Source organism: Trichosurus vulpecula, chromosome 8 (genome assembly GCF_011100635.1).
Source record: "Trichosurus vulpecula isolate mTriVul1 chromosome 8, mTriVul1.pri, whole genome shotgun sequence".
NCBI lineage: Eukaryota > Metazoa > Chordata > Mammalia > Diprotodontia > Phalangeridae > Trichosurus > Trichosurus vulpecula.
The window spans coordinates 33,301,140-33,324,309 of record NC_050580.1 but is presented as its reverse complement, the minus strand read 5'-3'; the positions used below and the strand labels follow the sequence as shown (position 1 = coordinate 33,324,309).

General features: G+C 46.1%; 1 protein-coding gene across 2 annotated transcripts in view; it reads left to right on the top strand.

The window, feature by feature from the left end:
* The window catches only part of LRRC20 (leucine rich repeat containing 20), a 123,715-nt gene that overhangs the window by 56,307 nt on the left and 44,238 nt on the right, over positions 1 to 23,170 (top strand). For both annotated transcript variants that reach the window (XM_036736588.1, XM_036736587.1), the window contains exon 3: positions 4,223 to 4,372. In XM_036736588.1, coding sequence (XP_036592483.1) covers positions 4,223 to 4,372 — 150 coding nt within the window. The remainder of the gene's footprint in view (positions 1 to 4,222; positions 4,373 to 23,170) is intronic.

Genomic DNA, 23,170 nt, shown 5'->3' with positions numbered 1-23,170 from the left:
GTGTGCCTGGCATGTACTTCTTCATTTCTGCCTCACAGAAACCTTAGCTTCCTTCATAGCTTAGCTCAAGTGCCCTTTCCTCCTCTCCTTAACTGTCGACGTCTTCTCCTGCTTCACATTCTTTTACATTACATCCTCTGGCATTGTGTAAGCTTTCTGAGGGCAGGGGTTATTTGTCATTTTTTTCTTTGTTTCTCTAGCGTAATGCTTTACATTAGAAGGCACTTAATAAATACTTGCTGGGTTTATTTGAGTTGAATTGGATTCTTTTCTTCTTCCTTTTTCTTTCCCTTCAGAAATGCTGTCCCAGCTTCTTATCATTCAGGGTGAGGAAAGGGGGCTTACTGGTTTGGAAACATATTTGGCTTCTTTTCAGAGGCTCACAGTGACTTCGCTGAAGGCCAGAGAAAGTACTTGGAGACAATTTTCATCACAAAAAAATGAAAAAGGTTTTTCACAAACAAAATCAATGCAGTTAAAATTAGAAGGGAAACAGTGAACTTGGAAGTAATTTCTGCAGAAAGCTTTTCTGATAAAGGTTTTACACCCAAGCTATTTAAGGAACTAATTCTAAAAACAAGAGCCATTCCCCAATAGATAAATTGGCCAACGGATATGAACAGGAAGTCTTCAAAGGAAGAAATCCAAGCATATGGAAAAATCACTAATTAGAGAAGTACAAATTAAAATAACTGGAGTTCTGCCACAGCCTTCAGATTGGCCAAGATGACAGAAAAGGAAAATGACAGTGTTGGAGGATCTGTGAGAGGTTAGGCAAACTAATTCACTCTTGGTGGAACTGTGAATTGGTCTAGCCGTTCTTGAAAGCAGTTGGAACTGCACCCCCAAAGTCATGAATCTGCAGACCTAGTAACACAGATACTAGGCACCTGTATCAGGGAGATCAAAAAAGAGGAAAATGGCCCATAGGAGTGAAAACATTGGTAACATCTCTCTTTGTTATGGCAAAGAACTGGAAGCTACAGGAAGGTCTGTGAATTGGGGAATGGTTGAACAAAGTATGGTGTAAAGAAGTCATGGAATGTTATTGATGAGGAGTATAGTTTCAGAGAAACTTGGGGAGGTTTGTGTGAATTGATACAGAGTGAGTGAGACATTGGAAAGGCAAACAGCCTTGAAAGACTTAAGACCTCTCATATGCAGTGACTGACTTGGATTCCAGAGGACTGACGAGGAACCTTGTTACCCACCTGCTGATAGGGGATGGACTAAGGCTTTTCTAAATGCAGCCAGTTTGGAAATTTGTTTTGCTTCAATATCAGTGTTGTTAGGATAGTTTCATTTTCCTCTTTCCCAATTTTGGGGGATAAATTGGGGGAGGAAAGGGAAGGTAAGGGTAGGGTAATTAAAAAGAAAGAAAAGTGGCCTGTTAAAACATAGTTTTGAAATGCCCGGGAAAGAATGAAAGGAAATCCAGAAGGAATCACAGGCTAATAGGAAAGCTTTGAAAATAACGTGTTGAATTACCCTCAGTCCTGTCAACAGGCATTCACAGCTTCACAAAATTTACATGAAAACTAGGTTTATTACAAGAGAAACTAACGTGTGTGGAACCCAAAGAGTTCACAATCCACATAGAAGTCCACATTTTTTAACAGCAGGACAAATGGAGGAGATACCAGAAATCTCCACCTAATAGTGCGTGGCATGGGAGGGGAAAGGTACAGTAAAGGTGGGAAAAGGACAGAACCTCTCCTGAAGGGGAGGAACAAAAGCCACATTCTTTTCCCTTGGGAACTGCTAGGCCAGGATCTACAAGGTGCACAAGGAGTTTCTTAGCCCAGCAAAGACTGACTGGCTCCTGTCTTGATTCCCAAGGACACACAGGGAGTCTAGCTTGGGATGTAAACAACACACTTATGTTAGCTCACAGAAGAGTTTCGTCTTGACACATTCAGGGCCTCCTGTGTGCTCTGGGTCTGGTGTTTCAGGAAAATATGGCAACTCAAAAAGACAAGTTCATGAGACTCTTTAACAGTCGTTAAAAATCCTAAACTTTTGTTCAGGTAACCTTCCTAGAAAACAGTGCAAAAGACAAAAACTGTAAGCATTGGTACATTGAACCTATGGGAAATAGTAATTAGGTTCCTGTGACCACCCAAAGCTGACCTTTTACTAAACATTAATTCTGATAATATGCACTTTCCCTAACACAGTAACCATAAAATATAGTACACAAAATAAATTTGGTAACATGAAAATATTTTTTATTGCTAGCTATTCCCTAAAATTCTGTGACCATTTGTGTAAATATCACAATTTTTTAAAAGACGATTTCAGACAGTATTAACTTTTTATAACACATGAAATCTATAGTACCATAAGTACTGTACAGCAAATAAAATTCTTAAAACTAAAACATTTTTTAACCTGAATCTTGTCTTCCACTGTGTCAGATGGTGGTGTGAGTGTGTGGCACTGTATGACAAACTGTAAATTCATTAATACCAAACTCGTGGGTGGCTGACAATGGCTGCAGACATTAGGGCCAAAAGGTTACCTAGCACTTTTATTTTCTCACTAAGCCACATCACTGACTTTGCACACTTGGGCTTAGAGCCCGAGGCGACTTGCATGATGCTTTGGGAGCATAATTGCAACACAAAATTTGAGTTTTAAAGACAAACAGTGAAAATACTCCAGGCATACAGGGGACCTCTTTACAACGGTAGAGGGAACAAGACCAGTGAAGCACCTAGTAGGACACCAGCTGCTCCACAAATTCGCACCCATTGTACCTCAACAAATTCCTTCAGCTTTCTGGGCCTCAGTTTTCCTCATCTGTAAAATAGATGGCTTCTCAAGGTCCCACTCAGCTCTAAGCCTGTGATCCTATGATCCTGAGTCAAGCCCTGTTCCAGTTCAGGCATCTGGTCTGTTTGTGTCTGACCTTCTGCTGCTTGTGCTCACTCTCGGTGAGAAGGGAGGCCTTCCTGCCTCCTTAACCCAGATCTCATCTTCCAATGCCACTTCTTCTAGGAGGCCTTTCTTGACCCCCTGGACAACTGCTCCCCTTTCCACCCCCCTTCCCCTAGCTCTGTAACACCCTTTTCTCTCTCAAATTTCCCCTAGTGCTTTGTTTTGTAATATTATGTTGTGGTTCTCTGTCCTGCGTCTCACTGGGCAGTGAGCCCTAGGAAGATGGAGACTAAAGCCTATATAAACTTATTTCCCCCAGCCCAGGGCCCTGCATACAGAAGGTGCTTATTAATTGTTAGTGTTTTGTTTTAGATGAATCTCTTGGCTCACATTTGGCAATGCTGGAGGCCCTGAAGGCCCTAGTCCAAGTCTCCTTCCTTGCTGGGCCTTAGGATCCCTCAGTCACCTGGTGCATTTTTAGCAGGCACTTGCTCTCACCTGCTGCTTTTTTCCTTCTGTCCCACCTAAATCGCCTTAGTTGTTACACTGCTCCCCAGCAGTCCTCTCTGGCTCCCTCTCCTCTCCTCAGCTGTCCTCCTCCCAACCCTCATTCTTGTGTTTCCTCTTTCCCTAGGATTTAAAGGCAGTCTCCTAGTGTAGTGGAAGGAGCCCAGGACCAGGAATCAAGAGACATGGGAAGGAAGGCGGGCAGCTAGAGGGTGCATTGGATTAGAGTGCAGGCCTGGGTGGGAAGACTCATCTTCCTGAGTTCAAATCCTGCCTCAGACACTTACTAGCTGTGTGACTTTGGGCAAGTCATTTAACCCTCTTTACCTCAGTTTCTTCCTCTGTAAAATAAGCTGGAGAAGGAAATGGCAAACTACTCTAGTGTCTTTGCCAAGAAAACCTGAAATGGGGTCACGAGAAGTCAGACACGACTGAACAGCAATAGGAAGGAAACCTCCCCTTAGGGTCTGCTGTGTGCCAGGTGCTGTGCTAAGCACTTTGCCAGTATGAGCTCATCTGATCCTCATAATAATTGGGAAGTAGGTGCTATTATGGTTCCCATTTACAGTGGAGGAGCCAGAAGCAAACAGAAGTGACATAAGTTGCCTGGTGTCAGTGCCTGAGGCCGAATCTGACCCCAGGTCTTAAAGGCTCCAGTCCCTGCAGTCCCGCACTACCCCAGGGCTCTCATCTTGGCCCTGCTGCCCACTGCTTGTGTGGCCTGGGTCTCCAGTGGTCGTGGTTACAGGGCAGGGGAGGGGCCGTATGGGGGGCTCCCTCTGTGCTCTGCCGCTGCTGTCTGTGACTCCATCTCTTCCCTGTCCTCCTGCTACAGACTTGGCTGAGTGTAAGCTCGTTTCCTTCCCTGTCGGGATCTACAAAGTGCTCCGGAATGTCGCGGGGCACATTCGCTTCATCATCCTGGCCAACAACGAGCTCCAGTCCCTCACCAGCAAGTTCATGACCACGTTCAGCCACCTCCGAGGTAGGTGCCCAGGCATTGAGGCTGGGAAGTGGGGGATCCGGATCTCCGTTCAGCTCTCTGTCCTCCTGGGGTAGCATGTCAGGAGCTCCAGTGTCCCAGGACCAGCGTTCAATTCCTGCCTTCACTGCCTTCCAGCTCAGTGACCTTGGGTGTCACCTCAATCAATCAATCAACATTTTTAAACATTATTTTTATTTTGTTAAATATTTCCCAATTGCATGTAAAAGAATTTGACAATCTTTTTTTAAAATTTGAGTTCCAGATTCTCTTCACCTCCCCCCGTCCCCACCCCACTCCAAGAAGGCAAGCAATTTGTCAGTTCTTGAACTTCAGTTTCCCGGGTTATCAAATGAGAGGGTTGGACTCCATGGCCTGTGAGGTCCCTTCAGACTTTCAAGCTCTGATTCTGCAATTACGGCCTCCAGAACTAGGCTGGGGTAGGGGGAGGTGCTGATTAGGGCAGTCAGCCCCGGGGGATGGGATAGGAAGAACTATGGGAGCTCACTGTCAGCCCCACTCTCACAGAGCACATTAGCAACTTGCCTCATTTGATCCTCAGGACAGCTTTGAAGAGTAGGTGCTGTCGTGGTCCTCATTCCGTAGGTAGGTTCAGTGTCCTGCCGGGATCGCCCAGCCAGTGACCCTGTGTCAGCCATCCTGACCCCTTGCCCCTCAGTGCCCTCACAGGTCACGCTGTAGATTTGTCATTGGCTCATGTGGGACCCCACAGGGCAGCACTGGACCTTCAGAAGGGCACTTTCTCCTCCTCAAGACTTTGTGTGTAAACATGGGGCAGCCTGGGCAGGGCTGTCGGGGGCTTCCTTCCTGTCGAGGCTCCTCTTTGAGCTTGTTTCCCTGAAGGTTGTTTTGGATGGATGCAGCGGCAAGAGTTAATGATGAGTCAGACACAGCGGAACAACAGCGAGCTCCAACTCCAGAGACAGTGTTCGTTGCGTTGCACCAGGCTGCTCTCTGGGTCAGCTCCCCCCACCCTCTTCTACACATACACACACACACACACACACACACACACACACACACACACACTCTTCATTTAACATATGAGGAAACTGAGGCCAAGACAGGGTAAATTATTTGCTCACGGCCATACTGAGGATCTTTGGCTCTAAGTCAGGAATAGACCTGAAAGAAAGTGAAGAATGACTTTGTATCATGGCAAGTGTGCCAGGAGTGTCCATCCTCTTCATATCCTCCCCCTCAGTATTTGCCTCATAGTTGCCTGATGTTTGAAATCCCATAATTATAGCTTAATTCCTTTGGCTTAGGACTTTGTTCTCTTTTTAAATGTCAGTGGCCCAGAGAGAGGCAGCATTAAACCTCATTATCTTAGCATTAATGAATTTATCAGATTCTTTCTCCAGAGAGATAGTTTTGACAGTAATAAGGGGGGAGAGCTATGAAAGGATGGAGCACTTTCCATTCTTGGTCAGTTGGAACTGTTGGGTCACCCATGTGTGGCAGATGTGTTGCTAAGGGAGGATGTGGGGAACTGGACTCAGTCAGGTGGGTGGAACCCATTCTGTGGTCCTGGAGGAGGCTCTGGGGGTGGGGTGGGAGAGAAAGCTGAGTGCAGGGTGCTGGTGCAGAGGCTGCTAACCTGGAGTCAAATTGAGTTGTTGCGTGACCCACAGGGACACTTATTATTATCTTTTCCCACTTAATAGTATTTTGTTTTTCCCAATTACATGTGGAGATAGTTTGTAATATTCACTCTTATAAGATCCTGAGTTCCAAATTTTTCTCCCTCCCTCTCTTCCCTTCCCCTGCCCCAGAACAGCAGGCAATCTGATATAGGGTGTACATGTACAATCATATTAATCATATTTTCACATTAGTCGTGTTGTAAAAGAAGACTCAGAACCAAAGGGAAAAGATATAAGAAAGAAAAAACAAAAAGGAAAGATCATCTGCTTCGCTCTGCATTCAGACCCCATGGTTCTCTCTCTGGAGGTGGGTGGCATCTTCCATCACGAGTCTTTTTGAGTTGTCTGGGATCATTGTATTGCTGAGAAGAGCTAAGTCAGTCACAGCTGATCATTGCACACTGTGGCTATTACTGTGTACAGTGTTCTCCTGGTTCTGCTCACTTCACTCAACTTCAGTTCATGTAAGTCTTTCCAGGTTGTTCTGAAGGCATCCTGTTCATAATTTCTTATAACACAATAATATTCCATTACATTCGTATATCACAACTTATTAGCCATTCCCCAATTGATGGACATCCCCTCGTTTTCCAATATTTTGCCAGCACAAAAAAAGCTGCTGTAAATACTTTTGTAGAAATAGGTCCTTTCCCCCTTTTTTGATGTCTTCGGGATATAGACCTAACAGTGGTATTGCTGAATCAAAGAGGATGTACAGTTTTATAGCCCTTTGGGCATAGTTCCAGATTTCTCTCCAGAATGATTAGATCAGTTCACAACTCCACCCACAGTGCATTAGTGTTCTAATTTTCCTGTATCTTCTCCAACATGTATCACTTTCCTTTTCTGTCACATTAGCCAATGTCCTGGGTGTGATGTGGTACCTCAGAGTTGTTTTAATTTGCATTTCTCTACTCTATAGTGATTTAGAGAATTTTATCATATGACTATAGATAGCTTTAGTTTCCTTATCTGAAAATGGCCTGTTTATATATCCTTTGAGCATTTATCAAGTGAGGAATGACTTGTATTATTAGAAGTACGACTCAGTTCTCTATATATTTTAGAACTAAGGCCTTTATCAGAAACACTGGCTGTAAAAATTGTTTCCCAGTTTTCTGCTTTCCTTCTAAGCTTGGTTGCATTGGCTTTGTTTGTGCAAAAACTTTGCAATTTAATGTAACCAAAATTATCTGTTTTGCATTTTGTAATGCTCTCTATCTTTTGTTCAGTCATTAATTCTTCCCTTCTCCATAGATCTGGCAGGTAAATTGTTCCTCTGCGGGGATATTTATGTATGAAATGATTGTGCTTCCTAATTTTGCCCCTGCATAAGCATCCTGGAGCGGAGTCAGATGATATTGGTTTAAATCTTAGCTTTTCCCACTGGCTAGCTCTGTGACTTTGGGCAAATGGCTTCCCCTCTCTGGGCTTCAGTTTTCTTATCTGTAAAGTGGCCTCTGAGACCCCTTCCAGTTCTGAATCTTTGATCCTTGCTCAGTCTCCTCTGCTGTGTCTTCATCCGGCTCATGCCCACGAGGCTCCTTCTCTGCTCCCTCTACAGTCTCTCACTTGGTGACCTCGTCAGCCCTCTGAGGCTCTGGTGTTGTCTCTGTGCAGATGATCCTCAGGTCTGCTCCTGAGCTCCAGGTTCACATCACTGGCGGCTTTGTGCACATGCTGACCTGGATCCCTCCGATGTCTTGGAGCCATCTCACACTCAGCTTGTCCCAGACATCTCATCATCGTTATCCCCAAGACCCTCCTTCTTAGCTTTCCTTATTACTGTCCAGGCCATTGCCTTCTGTCACCACTGATGCTTGAAATCTTAGTGCCCCTCTTGACTCAGCCCATCTTCCCCTTCCTATCCAGCCCCTTGTCAGGGCAGCAGGGCAGGAGCCCAGTGAAGGGACAGGGGCTGTGGCCAAGCAGGCCTGAGTTCAGATGATACCAGGCACTTACTGACCGGTGACTGGACAGATCACCTGACCTTTGTCTGCCTTAGCTCCCTCATCTTATTGGTAAAACCCTTTGCAAACCTTAACGTGCCAGGTGGTACAGTGGCTAGTGCCAGGTCTGGAGTCAGGAAGACCACAAACCCAGCTTTGGACACTCACTAGCTGTGTGACCCTGGGCAAGTCACTTAATCTCTTGGCCTCAGCTTCCTCAGCTATGAAATGGGGATGATCACAGCATCTACTGCCCAGGCTTGTGAGGATCAAATAAGATCACATCTGTAAAGAGCTTAGCACAGTGCCCAGCAAACAGGAGGCACTTAAACGTTTGGTTCCCCATACAAATGCTAGCTACTGTATCTTTCACAAGTGTCCCCTTCTTTCCACTCACACAGCTGCCACCTTAGTGCAAGGCTTCATCTCCTCTGCCTGGACCATTAGGTCTGCCTGCCTCAGTTCTCTCTCCACTCAGTTGCCAGAGTGATTTTCTTGACTTAGAGTATAGGTTTGACCTCGTCACGCCCACCCCCAACTCTCTATTCAATGAATTTGATTGGTGCTCTATAATCTTCGGGACTCAACATAAAGATTCTCTGTTTGGCATTCAGAGACTTGGCTTGGAATCCTCTCCCTCCTTCTGTCTGCCTAAGAATCTCTTCCTTCAGGGCTCTACTTGGGCAGGAAGTCTTTGGGAACCCCCCTCCGCCCCATCCACTTTGTTATTGGGTACTTTGTCTTTATGCTCCTTAGAGTCTTTCACATATAGGCATGAAGGTGCTTGTTGGTGCTCACAGAGTGTTTGTTTCTGTTTCTTTCTCTAGAATGCCTCCCGAAGTGTAGGCAGGTAGCAGGGGCTTGATTGATGGATGTTAACATCTCTGCTTGTTCAGAGGCATCCCCCCTCCAAGAATGCCCTACTAATGGCAGCATAGAGCAGGAAACGCTCCCCCCATTTCAGTTTCAGCAGGCAAGTACCCCGTCATCTGCACAAGAATGAGGAGGGAGCCCTGGCCAGGACAGTTGTCATTTCCATGGTAGGAAGGTGTGGGCCGAATGATCGCACCCATTTCTACAGACCTTGAAGGTTTACCAAGCACTTAGGGGACAGCGGTTTTGTGGGGTGGGTTTGCCAGAATTGGCATCCATCCATTTGACAGAGGAGGAAGGTGAGGCAGGTTAGGTGATGATGTTCCTTTGATCGCACAGCTAGCGAGGTGTCAAGCCAGGCCCTGCACCAGGCCTCCTGAGGCCAGGCCCAGCCCTCTGTGGGCCCATGTGGGGTCTCGAACCACAGTTTAAGAGGCACGGAGAGGTCTTGAGTGGAAAGATCTTAAGAAGCACTGCTCTAGTATGTTACCGCTGCCTTTGTCTGCGGTGTGCTAGTTTGTAAGTGCCATTGTAGATTTGTCTGGTTCAAGACTCCATTTGTGGGTGAAATATGCTCCCCACAATCTCTCTGTGAAATAAAAGGCAGGCAAACATGAATGTATTTTACTTTTTAGCCTTTCTTGCTAAATGCAAAATAGGTTTTTTGGATAGGATGGGCCATTGACAGGAGAGGCCTCACTGCCTTTGGAAATTCTCTAGGAAGCAGTTACCCCACACACCTGGCCTTCCTTCCAGACCTTCCATTTTTCTTCCATCTGGCCAAGCAAGGTAATGTGGCTGGCTCTCTCTCCCTGGTTCTGGTGAGTCATACAACTTATTGGCCAAACCGGGTGGAAGAGGGGGAAGCCCATTTAATTGCCAGTGTTGGGTAAGACTGAGTAACATAAATCATTAGAAGGTGACAAGAACCTCTCGGCTTTGAGTGTTAATCATTGGCCATGAGTGATATCCGGACTGTCTTGGTTTCCCTCTTGTCTGGCTTACAGGGGCTAATTCTGAGTGGTGTGTCTAGTAGGTTGTTGACCCAGACCCACATCTCAGGTTGTTTCAGCCAGTGTATCCAGGCTTTCCCAATGGGGAACCCTAGGAGCCTAATGATAGCACCTACATGGCATTGGCCTCCTTGTGGCGTCCCTGTGACCTGTCCCGATGCCCTTGTCTGGCTTCTGTTTCTAATTATAACTGGTAACATCTAATTCTCCAGGTCTCAGCTAAAATCCCACCTTTGGGAAAAGCCTTTCTCAGCTCCCCTGAGTGCTCACGCCTTCCTCCGAGATGGCCTCTGGTTTGTCCTGTGCACAGCTTTTCTTTGGACATAGTTTTTCATGTGCCATCTCCCCATTAAATTATGAACTCTTTCCCTTTCTTTGTACCCTCAGCGCCTGACCCAGTGTCTTCCATAGTAAGCCTTAAGAAATGCTTGTTGATTTGTTGGCTCGAATCTCTCCTTTCTGCTCAGTTCCTGTGGCTTTCACACTTACACGGGCCCTTTTTGCCACCAGCTCTGATTACAGCCACCCCCATACAGGTCACAGGATCCTAGCTCTGGAGCTGGAAGAGACGTTAGAGCCCATCGAATCCAACTCCCTCATTTGACAGATGAGGAAACCGAGGCCCACAGGGGAAATGACTTGCCCAAGGTCACACAAGAAGTGAGAGAAGTAGCATTTAAACCCAAGCCCAATAATCTCCCCACTGGAACACACTTTCTCTTCACCCTGGAAAATTTATGGTTATTTTCCATCTAAAGTTGTGAGGATCAATGCTATTGTGTGTAGAAAGCCTGGGCTCCCGGCTCCTTTCCTCTAGTCCAAGCTGCCTGTCTCAGTAGGACTAGAATTACTAAGCAGGGCAGGGCAATCTCAGCTATGCCACAGAGTGAGAAGAATAGCTCTGAAATAACCTTTAAGCCTTTCCTCTAAAGGCCTTTTTCTTTTTTAATTAAGGTTTTTTTCAATTAACAAGTACTTATTTTTCTCTCCCATCTATCCTCTCTTTACTGGGAAAAAAAAGAAGAAAAAACCCCTAGTAAATATGTCTAGTCAAAGAAAACAGACTTCCATCATTCAGTCAACAAGTATGGAGCACCGGCTGGGTGCCAGGCAGGGTGCCAGGGTCTAGAGATAGTGATACAAAGAAGGAACCAATCCCTGCTCCTAAAGAATTTACGTTCTCATTGGGTAAGTCTGTATGGCAGAAAGTTAACAAATATGGTAGAATCAAAGCACTGTCTGTTTCATCTGCACAATCTGAGTGAAGGAGGCAGCTCAGATACCATTGTCCCTGTGGTCCAGTGGCTGAAAGAAAAAACTTTCTTAGGTTTTCACCCTAATCAATCAGGCAAGCTTGGGAAAATGAGGCAGAAAGGAATTTGTCATAACGTAGCAGGCACAGTCCATGTATGGGCCAAAGCCCGGAGCTCAAGCGAGCTCGGCCTTTTAAAGACAAATTTTCATAACTAGAGAAGTCAGTTCTGATAGATTCGCAATTCAAGGGGGAATGGGCTAGTGTTGCTATCTGTATGGAACTTATACTCCAGGTAGAATGCTTATCTCTAAAGGAGACCAAAATAGGCCTGGGGCTGCTCTTCCCCACACTTGTTTTGCACTAGTGTCGGATATCCCTGGGCAGCCCCCACCTTACAGAGAGAGGTCCATCACGTATTCTTGTTAGAAAAGGGGTGGGAAATCATGCAAGTTCATTCAACTTAGCTTGTCACTAAATTCTATACAATAATTCAGTGGTTGTTGAGTCATTTCAGTCAAAATGAAAACCCATTTGGGGTTTTCTTGGCAAAGGGAACTGGAGTGGTTTGCCGTTTCCTTCTCTGGCTCATTTTACAGATGAGGAAACTGAGGCAAACAGGCTTAAGGGACTTGACCAGGGTCACGCAAGCTAGTAAGTGCTTGAGGCTGGATTCCTGACCCCAGGCCCGGTGCTCTGTGCACTCTGGTGCCCCCTAGCGTCCTGAACTCAATGTGGGGAGAGGGCAGTGGCGAAGGTCACTCAGTAAGTACCAGTGCTGAGAAGACAGTATTACCCCACTGTGCGGTCGTTGTGCGGGTGGGAGGCTTTCTGTCTCCTCCTTCTAAACTGCAGATGAAATTTAGAATTCACTGAAAGTGTGGAGACTTCCCTCCACTGTGGGTGCATGGTAAACATATGCAAATACAGAGCACATGACCACATGCCAATCAGCCCCATTGGGACTGATGGGAGAATATGTAAATCTCTGCAATGGAGCACAATTAGAATGCTGAGAGGCAATTAGAACAAAGCAAGGCTGGGGAATCAGGGTCTTTGGAAACCTTAGGGAGCTGTGGGAGGGATCTCTGGGTGGCTGTCCTTGTGGACAGTTCTGCTGCATCCTGCACACAGGGACCCAAACCCCCTGCCTCTCCTCTGACCAGCTCATTCTCATGCTCAGAAAACTAAGGTGGCTCCCTATGGCCTCAGGTAAAATACAGACTCCTGGGATCTTAGGGATGGCAGGGTCTCCAGGGATTGGCTCCTAGACACCTGGATGCTTCTGGAGGGCAGGGACTGCCTTTTGCCTTTGTATCCCCAACACTCAGCACTGGGCTTGGCACACAGTAGGCACTTAATAGATGCTAGTTGACTGACTGGAAGAGGCCTTAGAGGTTATGCAGTCCAAACCTGTTGCTTTATGGATGAGGAAACTGAGGCCTAGTACGTTTGGTGCTCATATAGATGGTAAACAATAGCCAGTATTCCTTCACTGAGGCCCACTGGGGGCCAGTCCCTTGTCCAGCATCAAACGGAGCTCTCAGCAGACCTTGGATTTGGGCCCAGTGCTTCTGGTTCCCAGATTCTTGACTCTGGCTACTACACCAATAGACGGCTCCTGAAGAGGAGTCTTGTATGTGAAATCCTTGACAGTTGGTTAGTTCTCCTGGCCTCCTGCTTGTGGGATAGATTATAAATTCCTTACCACAGTAGCATTGAAGGCCCTTTTTAATCTGGCTCCAATGGAACTTTCAGTTCCATTGTAACTGTAAGCAATCATTAAGGACTTACTATGTGGCAGGCACTGTGCTAAGTGCAAAAAAGCTGACAATGTAATGAAGGAGACAAGCAAACAAATACTTACAAATATGTGCAAACGAGCTATATACAGAATCAATAAGAAATCACTAATAGAGGGAAGGCACTAGAATTAAGAAGGGTGGAGGAAGGCTTCCTGTGGAAGGTAGGATTTTAGTTGGGACTTCAAGGAATCAGGGGAGGCCAGTAATGGGAGTGGAGGAGGGAGGGCATTGGTAGCATGGGGGATAGGCCAGAGAGGATGTGGAACATTGGCTGTGAAACATCCAGGAAGCCAGTGTCACTGGACTGGACTGAAGAGTCTGTCTCAGGGAGTAAGGGAGGTAAAAGGAAAGGCAGGATGAGGCTAGGTTGTGAAGGCTCTGAGTGGCAGAGAGAACATTTGGTATTTGTTGAGGTCCTAGGGAGCCACTGGAATTTACTGAGTAGGGGGATGACATGGTCAGACTTGAAGTTTATAGGAAGATCCCTTTGGAGGCTGAATGGAGGACCGATGGGAGTGGGCAGAGACTCAAAGCAGGCAGACTCACTGGCAGCCATTTCAGTAGTCCAGGCGTGAGGTGATGAGGGTCTGCACCAGGTTGGGGGCTGTGTCAAAGGAGAGAAGGGGGTGTGTTTGATAAATGGTGCAAAGGTGAAATTGACAGCTCTTGGCCACAGCTTGGTTATGGGGGGTGAGAGATGGTGAGGAGTCCAGATTGACTCCTAGGTGGGGAGCCTGGAGGCCTGGGAGGATGGGGGTGCCCTTGACAGTAATTGGGAAGGTGGTGGGGGTGGCTTAGGGAGAGATAATGAGTTCTGTTTTTGACACATTGCATTTAAGATGTCTGTTTGAGATGTCTGAAAGGCAGTTGGAGATGTGAAATTGGAGGTCAGCAGAAAGATTGGGGCAGGATAGTAGATTTGAGAATCATCAGTGTAGAGATGGTAATTAAATCCACAAGAGTGGATGAGATCACCAAATGAAGTAGTATAGAGGGAGAAGAGAAGAGGACCCAGGACAGAGCCCTGAGGAACATCTGTACCTTGAGGTTATAGGGTGTAATCTGGATGAGAATCCAGCAAAGGAGACTGAGAAGGAGCCATCAGATAAGTAAGAGAACCATAGGAGAGGGGTGTCCTGAAAACCCAGAGAAAAGGGAGCACCAAGGGCGAGAGAGTGATCAGTGATGTCAGGACTGCAGGGAGGGCGAGAAGAGTGAGGCCTGAGAAAAGGCCGTTGGAGTTGAGATCGTTAGTGACTTGGGAGAGATCCGGAGAATGAGAAGGCTGGAGGCTGATCCTAAGGGGTTAGTGAGCGAGTGAGAGGAGGCAGCTTTCTCCCAGCTAGATGCTAGGTGGGTGGCCCTGGGCCTGGAGTCAAGAGGACCTGAGTTCAAATCCAGCCTCAGACGCTTGCTAGCCCTGTGGTCCTGGGGAAGGCACTGAAACGCTGTTTGTCTCAATTTCTCAGTCTCTAGAATAGAGACAGTAATAGCACCTGTCTCAGGATGTTGTTGTGAGGATTTGTGCCTGGCATGTCATAGACACTGAATAGATGCTTGTTTCCTTCTTCAGTCAGTCTTCCATTAGCTTTGGTTAAGTGCAGAGCACTAGAGATGCAAAGATAGTCCTGCTGGAGGCTTTTCATTCCCTGGTGCATTGGGCAGGGACCCTTACAGAACCCTCAGAATCATGGCACACTATAGAAAAGTGGAAGGAGGCGGTGAATGTGCCCTAAAAGCCCATCAAGTAAATGAAAATCATTCTTGTTTTCCAGCATGGCAGAAATGCGAGGCCTTGGAGCCATCCTTGGGCAGTTTGTGGAGAAGAGCATTGCACCTGATTTTCTGGGGGGCCTTGACAAGGCTGGGCTGCTAGGCTTGAGTGTGGGTTAGTGGAGAGCGCCAGCTTGGAATGAGGAGACTTCGGCTTAAGCTGTGAATATGACGCTGGCCATGTCATAGAACCTCTCAGTGCTCCGGACAGCTCTCAAGACTCTAAGTTACTGACTGGGCAGGAAAGAGAAAAGCAAAAGCCAGACAGTCCCTGCCTATTGAGAGCTTTCATGCTGCTGGAGGAGGGGATTTTTAAACCTGACAGTCATACAGAAATAGGAGTTTCATTATTCTGATTTCTGACTGGCTGACTTTCCTTTTTTCATATTTTATTATTTTAATATTTTAGTTTTCAACATTAATTTCCACAAGATTTTGAGTTGCAAATTTTCTCCCCATTTCTACCCTCCACCTACTCCAAGATGGCATGTATTCTGATTGCCCCATTCCCCAGTCAGCCCTCCCTTCTGTCACCCCCATCCCCTTTCCCCTTACTTTCTTGTAGGGCAGGATAGATTTCTAAGCCCCTCTTCCTGTATATCTTATTTCCCAGTTGCAAAAACAACTCTTTTTTTGACCATATGCTTTTAAAACTTTGAGTTCCAAATTCTCTCCCCTCTTCCCTTCCTACATACTCTCCCTAAGAAGGCAAGCAATTCAACATAGGCCACACATGTATCATTATGCAAAATACTTCCACAATAATCATGTTGTGAAAGACTAACTATATTTCCCTCCATCCTATCCTGTCCCTCTTTATTCAGTTTTCTCCCTTGGCCCTGTCCCTTTTCAAAAGTGTTTACTTTAGATTACCTCCTCCCCCCATCTGCCCTCCCTTCTATCATCCCCCCTTTTTTATCCCCTTCCCTCTACTTTCCTGTGGGGTAACATACCCAATTGAGTGTGTATGGTATTCCCTCCTCAAGTCAAATCCAATGAGAGCAAGATTCACTCATTCCCCCTCACCTGTCCTCTCTTCCCTTCCAACAGAACTGCTTTTTCTTGTCACTTTTATGTGAGATAATTTACCCCATTCTCTCTCTCCCTATCTCCCTCTCTCAATATATTCCTCTCTCATCCCTTAATTTGATTTTATTTTTTTTAGATATCATCCCTTCATCTTCAACTCACTCTGTGCCCTCTGTCTATATATATGTATATTCTCTTCAACTACCCTAATACTCAGAAAGTCTCATGAATTACATACATCATCTTTCCACATAGGAATGTAAACAAAACAGTTCAACTTCAGTAAGTCCCTTATGATTTCTCTTTCTTGTTTACCTTTTCATGCTTCTCTTGATTCTTATATTTGAAAATCAGATTTTCTCTTCAGCTTTGGTCTTTTCATTGAGAAAGCTTGAAAGTCCTCTATTGAAAGTCCATGTTTTGCCTTGGAGCATGATACTGTTTTGCTGGGTAGGTGATTCTTGGTTTTAATCCTAGCTCCTTTGACCTCTGGAATACCATATTCCAAGCCCTTTGATCCCTTAATGTAGAAGCTGCTAGATCCTGTGTTATCTTGATTATGTTTCCACAATACTCAAATTGTTTCTTTCTGGCTGCTTGCAGTATTTTCTCCTTGACCTGGGAACTCTGGAATTTGGTGACAGTATTCGTAGGAATTTTCTTTTTGGGATCTTTTTCAAGAGGCGATTGGTGGGTTCTTTAAATTTCTATTTTATCCTCTGGCTCTAGAATATCAGGGCAGTTTTCCTTGATAATTTCTTGAAAGATGATGTCTAGGATCTTTTTTCGATCATGGCTTTCAGGTAGTCCAATAATTTATAAATGATCTCTCCTAAATCTATTCTCCAGGTCAGTGGTTTTTCCAATGAGATATTTCACACTGTCTTCCATTTTTTTCATTCCTTTGGTTCTGTTTTTATAATATCTTGATTTCTCATAAACTCACTAGCTTTTAATTGCTCCAGTCTAATTTTTAAGGTGGTATTTTCTTTGTTGGTCTTTTGGACCTCCTTTTCCTTTGGCTAATTCTGCCCTTCAAGGCATTCTTCTCCTCGTTGGCTTTTTGGAGCTCTTTTGCCATTTGGGTTAGTCTGTTCTATAGGGGGTTATTTTCTTCAGTGTTTTTTGGGTCTCCTTTAGCAAGTCATTGACTTGTTTTTCATGATTTTCTTGCATCACTCTCATTTCTCTTCCCAGTTTTTCCTCTACTTCTCTTACTTGTTTTCCAGATCTTTTTTGAGCTCTTCCATGGCCTGAGACCAATTCATATTTTTCTTGGATGTAGGCTTTTGATATAGGCTCTTTGACTTTGTTGACCTCTTCTGGCTGTATGTTTTGATCTTCTTTGTCACCAAAAAAAGATTCTAGAGTCTGAGTCCTTTTGTGCTGCTTGTTCATGTTCCAGCCAACTACTTGACCTTTGAGCTTTTTGTCAGGGTATGACTGCTTGTAGAGTAGAGAGTACTTTGTCCCAAGCTTTAGGGGCTGTGCTGCTGTTTTCAGAACTACTTCTTCTCCACCGGTACTGCAAGCTCTGCCGCAGCAGCACTCCTCCTCCCCTAAGAACCGTCAACCAGGATCGAGACCCAGATCCAACCAGGGCATAGCAAGAGAACCTGCCTCTGTGCCAGCAAAGGGCTCCTTGCAATCCTGCTCCAGTCCACCACTTGATTCTTCCTACTGTGTGAGCCAGGGACTCTGGAAGCAGCTTATGCTGGAGGTGTGGAAGCAGCCACAGGAGGTTCCTACTGCTGTTGCCACCACGGCTGCACCATCTCTGCCACCCTCAGGGCTGGGGCCAGACCGCTCTCACCCCTGTCCAGCAGTTTTCCCACTAACCTGCTCCGTGGTCTTTGGCATTTGTGGGTTGAAAAGTCTGGTAACTGCCACAGCTCAATGATTCATGGCCCTCAGGCTTGCTACGCCAGACCCCTGATCTTGTTGGTCCTGGTATGGCCCACGCTGGGCTGTGCTCCACTCCCAGCACCTTGTGATAGACCCTTCCCAGTGACCATCCAGGCTGTCCTGGGCTGGAGACCTGCTTCCCTATGCTATTTCGTGGGTTCCACAGCTGTAGAATTTGTTCAGAGCCATTTTTTATAGGTGTTTGGAAGGATTTGGGGGAGAGCTTAAGCAAGTCCCTGCTTTCCAGCCACCATCTTGGCTCCGCCCCCTGGCTGACTTTCCTATGGAGTGACTTGGGAGCCACTGAAGTTAGGCCATTCAGTATAGATTGGGGATACCAAGTTTTCTTCCCAAGTCATTTTTGGCCCCAAGTTTCCTCAAGTGTGAAGGATAGAGCTGACCCTCATTAGATCGTAAGCTTCTCAAGGGCAGGGACTGTCTCTTGCCTCTTTTTTTCAATGTCTCCAGCATTTAGCACAGTGCCTGGTGAATAAATGCTTAATAAATGTTGGTTGACTGTGCCTACAAGTACTGGAGCTAGGGACATCATGCTGTGGCTGAAATCTACATTAAAAATGTCAAGGTCTGCCTTGATCAACAAGCTAAAAATGTAAACATCAGACACTGCATGAGCCCTTCTGTTCTATGTGGTAGTGAGGAAAGAGATGGTTCAAAAAGACAGTAGCCTGCTGCAGGTGTGCTGTGGGGAGAGTTGAGAGGAGTCGTTGCCAGGCAACCTGCCAAGTTTGTCCCAGTGATGGGAGTCTCATAGAATATCAGAGCTGGGCTGGCCTTTAGATCAGACAGCAGAGAATGTCAGAGCTAGGAGGGCCTCGGGGTCTGAAGATGTCAGAGGTAGAAGGGAACTTGAATGTAGATCATTGGGTGCTAGAGCTGGAAGGGACCTTAGAACACAAACAAAGCATGTCAGGCTTTAAAGGGACCTTTTGGCAGAGTGGCTGGGACTCAGGAAGGCCTGGGCTCAGGTCCCACCCCAGACACTTCCTCAGTATGTGACCCTGGGCAAGTCACTTACTGCTCTCAGCCTCAGTTTCTTCATCTGTAAAATGGAGGATAATTATAGCATCTACCTCACAGGACTGTTTGGAGGATCTAATGAACTGATACATGTGAAGTGCTTTGTATCCTAAGGCCCTATGTAAACATCAGCTGCTGCTATTATCCATAGATCAATAAATATCGAACTGTAGCAGTGCAGTGCCTTGTCCCAGGACCACTTCTGACTGTACTCCACAGGAAAAAGATGACTATCGGCTGGTAATAACAGCATTTCATTAATTATGCTTGAATTGAATTGTTATTAAATCATTATCATTATTACTATTAGTCATGTCAGATCTGGAGGGCGTCTTAGAGCAAGTGGCCTAGTGCAGAGTGTGCTGAATTTGGGGAGAGGAACCCCAGTGGAGTTCTAGACCTGACATTTACTACTTACAGGACCTTAGGCAAGGTATTGAGCCTTGCTGTGCCTCAGTTTCCTGGTATTTAAAAATAAGGGGGTTGTACTGATGGCTGCTAAGGTTATTTCATCTCTGAAACTGTGATTCCATTAACATATAACAAAGGACATCAGAAGTTGGAAGGCCCTTAGAACACAGGATGTTGCGCTTGGAAGAATCCTAAGAACATAAGATGCCTGAACTGGAGAGGATCTTAGAAATCATTCAGGCCTTGTACAGATAAAGAAATTAAAGCCCTGTGACAGTTAATGCCTTGTCAGTGGCTGAGCCAGGGCTAGAACCTGGGTTTTTTGATTTCCAGGCCCAGCTTTGGTGCCCTCCTAACAGTGGAGGAGGACAAGGGTTTACATGCTGATTTGCCTGAGTGACTTAGGTCTCTTTTAGCATTGATGGTCCCACCTGCGGCTGAAGTCACTGCCCCGTCTAGTCAAGTGCCTGCCCAAACCTACCAGCTGTAGTGTGAGGGGACCAGATTAATGTTGAAAGGGGGAAAGCTCCCCTTTGGGTTTTGGCCAAGGCCTTCTTCCTTGTTCTTTGTCCACTGATGAAAGATGGGAAAATTTTAGTGGAATCGGCCCTAATGGCTATAAGGGACTAATTTCAGGATAATCACCCTTCTGAAGGCCTCGCCTGTCAGCAACCTTTTTTCAATTAGTCAGTCAATGAATATTTATTAAGTACCTGCTGTGTGGCCGGGACTGTGCTACACATTGAGGATACACAGAAAGGTGGAAGACAGGGCTTGCTCTCAGGGAGCTCCCAGTCTAATTCACATTCACCCCATTTCTGTTAATGGCCCCCCTGTCCTCCAGGCTCATGGCCTTTGCATCATCCGTGAATCTCCCCTCTCCTTGTCTTCCCCTGTCCAGTTGGTTGGTTGACACGTCACGTTAATTCTCCCCCAGCAACATCTGTCACACATCTGGCTTCTCTTCCCTCACACTTCTCAGCACCTGATTTCTTTTAGCTTAGAGTAATGGCCCAGGCTCCTAGGTATTCCTGCCTCCTGTCTATCCTCTTTCCAGTCCATTATCTGCACCACAGTTTGAAAAGTGGATCCTTGTGCTTATGGAATTAACTTTTAAAACCCAAGTACAAGATGGGAGAGATGGGGCTGGACAGAAGCTTCTCTGAGAAAGAGCTGGGGATGTTAGTAGATAGTAGTCTCACTAAAAGTCAGAAGTACAGAATAGCAGCCAGAAAATCCATTTCAACCTCAGGCCTATTAGCTTGCAAAAATAAGGAGTGAGAGGAGGGGAAGTAGAGGCAGCAAGTGTAGGCAGTTTTTCAAGGAATTTGGCTCAGTGAGGAGACATAGGATAATAGCTTAAGGGCATGGTAGGTGCAGTGAAGGCTTTTAATAATGGGGAAAACTTGGGCTTGTTGGAAGGCAGGAGAGAAAGAACCAAGTGATGAAGGGAAGTGGAAGATGGAGGTGGAGTGGTAACTAAGGACATAATCTACTGGAGGTAAGTGCAGGGGAGCAGATCGGGGGCGCATGAAGGGGGGTTGGTCTTGGAAAGGAGAAGGGCCACCGCCTTTTCAGAGACTGGGGTTAAGAGGAGAGGATGGAAGGTGATGTCAGGGAGCCAAGAGGAAGAGAAGAGGGTAGAAGGAGCTCACATAGAATGGTCTCCATTTTTTCAGCAAAGTGTGAGGTAAGATTTTCAGCTGAGAGAAAGGAGAGAAGATAAGGGTTGGAATAGCTTTTGTGGGGCATGAGAGAGCAGGAGTGGGAACCTGCAACCTTAAGGCCACATGTGGACCTCTAGCTCCTCAGGTGTGGCCCTTTAACTGAGCCCAAATTTTACAGAACAAATTCTTTTATTTAGGGGATTTGTTCTGTGAAGTTTGGGTTCAGTCAAAGGGCTGCACTTGAGAACCCAGAGGGCCACGTGTGGCCTCGAGGCCACAGGTTCCCAACCCCTTAGGGAGTCAGTCTAGGGGGTAATGAAAGCATTGTCTTCTTCATGAAGCCCCAGATGAGGTTGAATAACATGAATGTATAATGGATCGTTAGCATGTGAGACTTTGCTCAGCCTCTTTCGTCAGCTTGTGAATGGATGTGGAAGAGACAGGTGGTTAGAGTGATCCAGAGCTGAGGTTTGGCAAGAGAGGGGCATCGATAAGATGACTAGGTCAAGGATTTGGGAGCAGAGGGCAGTGTAGAGTTGAAATGGCTACTCCTGGGGCAAGGTTGGGGAGAGTAGGTGCATGGCCCTGAGAAAATACTGAGGGATGGAAGGAGTGGAGGCTGTGAGGAGGGAGAAGGTGCATCAGTGAGCCCTAGGGAGAGCAGCAGTGATAGAGGGGTCTGGGTGGAGATCTAGGGAGGAGATGCTCGGTCATGTTCAGTTAGATTAGTCTCAGAGTGCCCTTCTAATGCCAAGATCTCGGAATCACCCAAGTCATGTTACTTCTCCTATAAACACCTTCCTGGGCTCCCACCATAGTGCACTGAAGAGTCTGAGTGCCCCCTTGCTCTGACATGCCTTCGTGAGCTGGGGCAGTTACTTTCCAGGACCTTGGTTTCCTCATCTGTAAAATGATGCGCTTGGTGGTGGCCTCTGAAGTCCTTACTCTAAACCTAGGATCCACCAACTCCACAGCAAGCAGAAGAGAGTTAAAATCCTGATCTTGGCATTCAAGGTCCTCGCCAGTTTGGCTGCAACCTTCTTTGGGCTCTTACTTCACATGAATCCCTTTAGTGATTATACAGTAGTGGAGCTTGGTACTGAGTCCCTGTGGGTGGGGAAGGATAGGGGAGCCTCCTGGCTGGAAAGGGGAACAGAAGGGCCGAGGAACAAGATCTGCTGCTGATCTTTGGGAAATTTTACTTTGAATTGGCATGTTGCCCTTACTCTGGTGGATCTAGAAGCATCTGCATTGATATTCAGGAGAAGGAATCTCCTAGATCCCTGTGTGGTCAATATCAATTCTTAATTGGAAACAGAGAGTAATTTTGCAGACCCAGGTCTGCTCAGGGACTAGCCTGTGTCCTTTGATGCTAGAGGTGGATAAGAGGAGGGAGGGATGCCTGCTCCCAAAGCTGAAGCCCAAGCCTCATTATTCTCCACTTGGAACCTCTGGGACATGCTCAGTCTGTTATTTGTTTATTTAATCTTGTTCATTTAGGCTTGGGTGGTGGGGGAAGCCAAAAATACAACTACAAAAAAGCTTCACATAAACATGAAGGAGAAATTACAAAGACTGTCAGGGAAGCAGGCTTGTTTTGTCATGCAAAAAGAGCATCTCTGATCAACATAGCATCGCCTTTGTCGTCCCTGGAGCAGGCTTTCAGAGCCAGCTCCATCCGCTGTCTTGACAAAATGCCATAGAAGATGCCCCAGTCTGGGGCTGGGGGCCAGGACTCTTCCCTGGGCTGGTTATTAGCAAACCTGTCCATCTCTGCCCCTTTCAGCTTTACATTTCATCTCCTTTTCCCAATCTGGCAAAAAGGTAACATGTGCTTTGGAAAGAATCCTGGACTTAGGAGGCCTGGCCTTAAATCCTGGATCTGTCACTTACCACCTTGGGGATTTTAACAGTCTTGGATTTCAAGCTGGAAGGGCCCTCTGAGCTTGTCTAAACCTTCATGTTTTGAATTCCTCTGTTTGGCATGCAGAACCTTTCACAACCAGTTCCACCTTCCCTTTTATTACGCATCACTCCCCTTTAAGAACTCTTCAGTCCAGCCTTCTGCCAGCATATACCTGTACATAGCTACAGGGTGTGTGTGTGTGTGTGTGTGTGTGTGTGTGTGTACATACATACATAATACCTTTATGTATTTTACATATATATATATATATATATATGCATATGCATGCTCATTTTCCCCTGGCATAATGTAAGCACCAGGAGGTCAGGGACCGTTTTGCCTTTGACTTTGTATCCCCCCTACCTAACAAAGTCCCTGACACATAGCAGGTGCTTAATAAATGCTCAGACATTTATTGATTGATGTAGAGAAGGAAATAGAGATCTAGAAAGGGAATGGGAATTGTCCAAAGTTACCTCTTCCCTATAATGTGCATGTTTCCTGCAACATCTC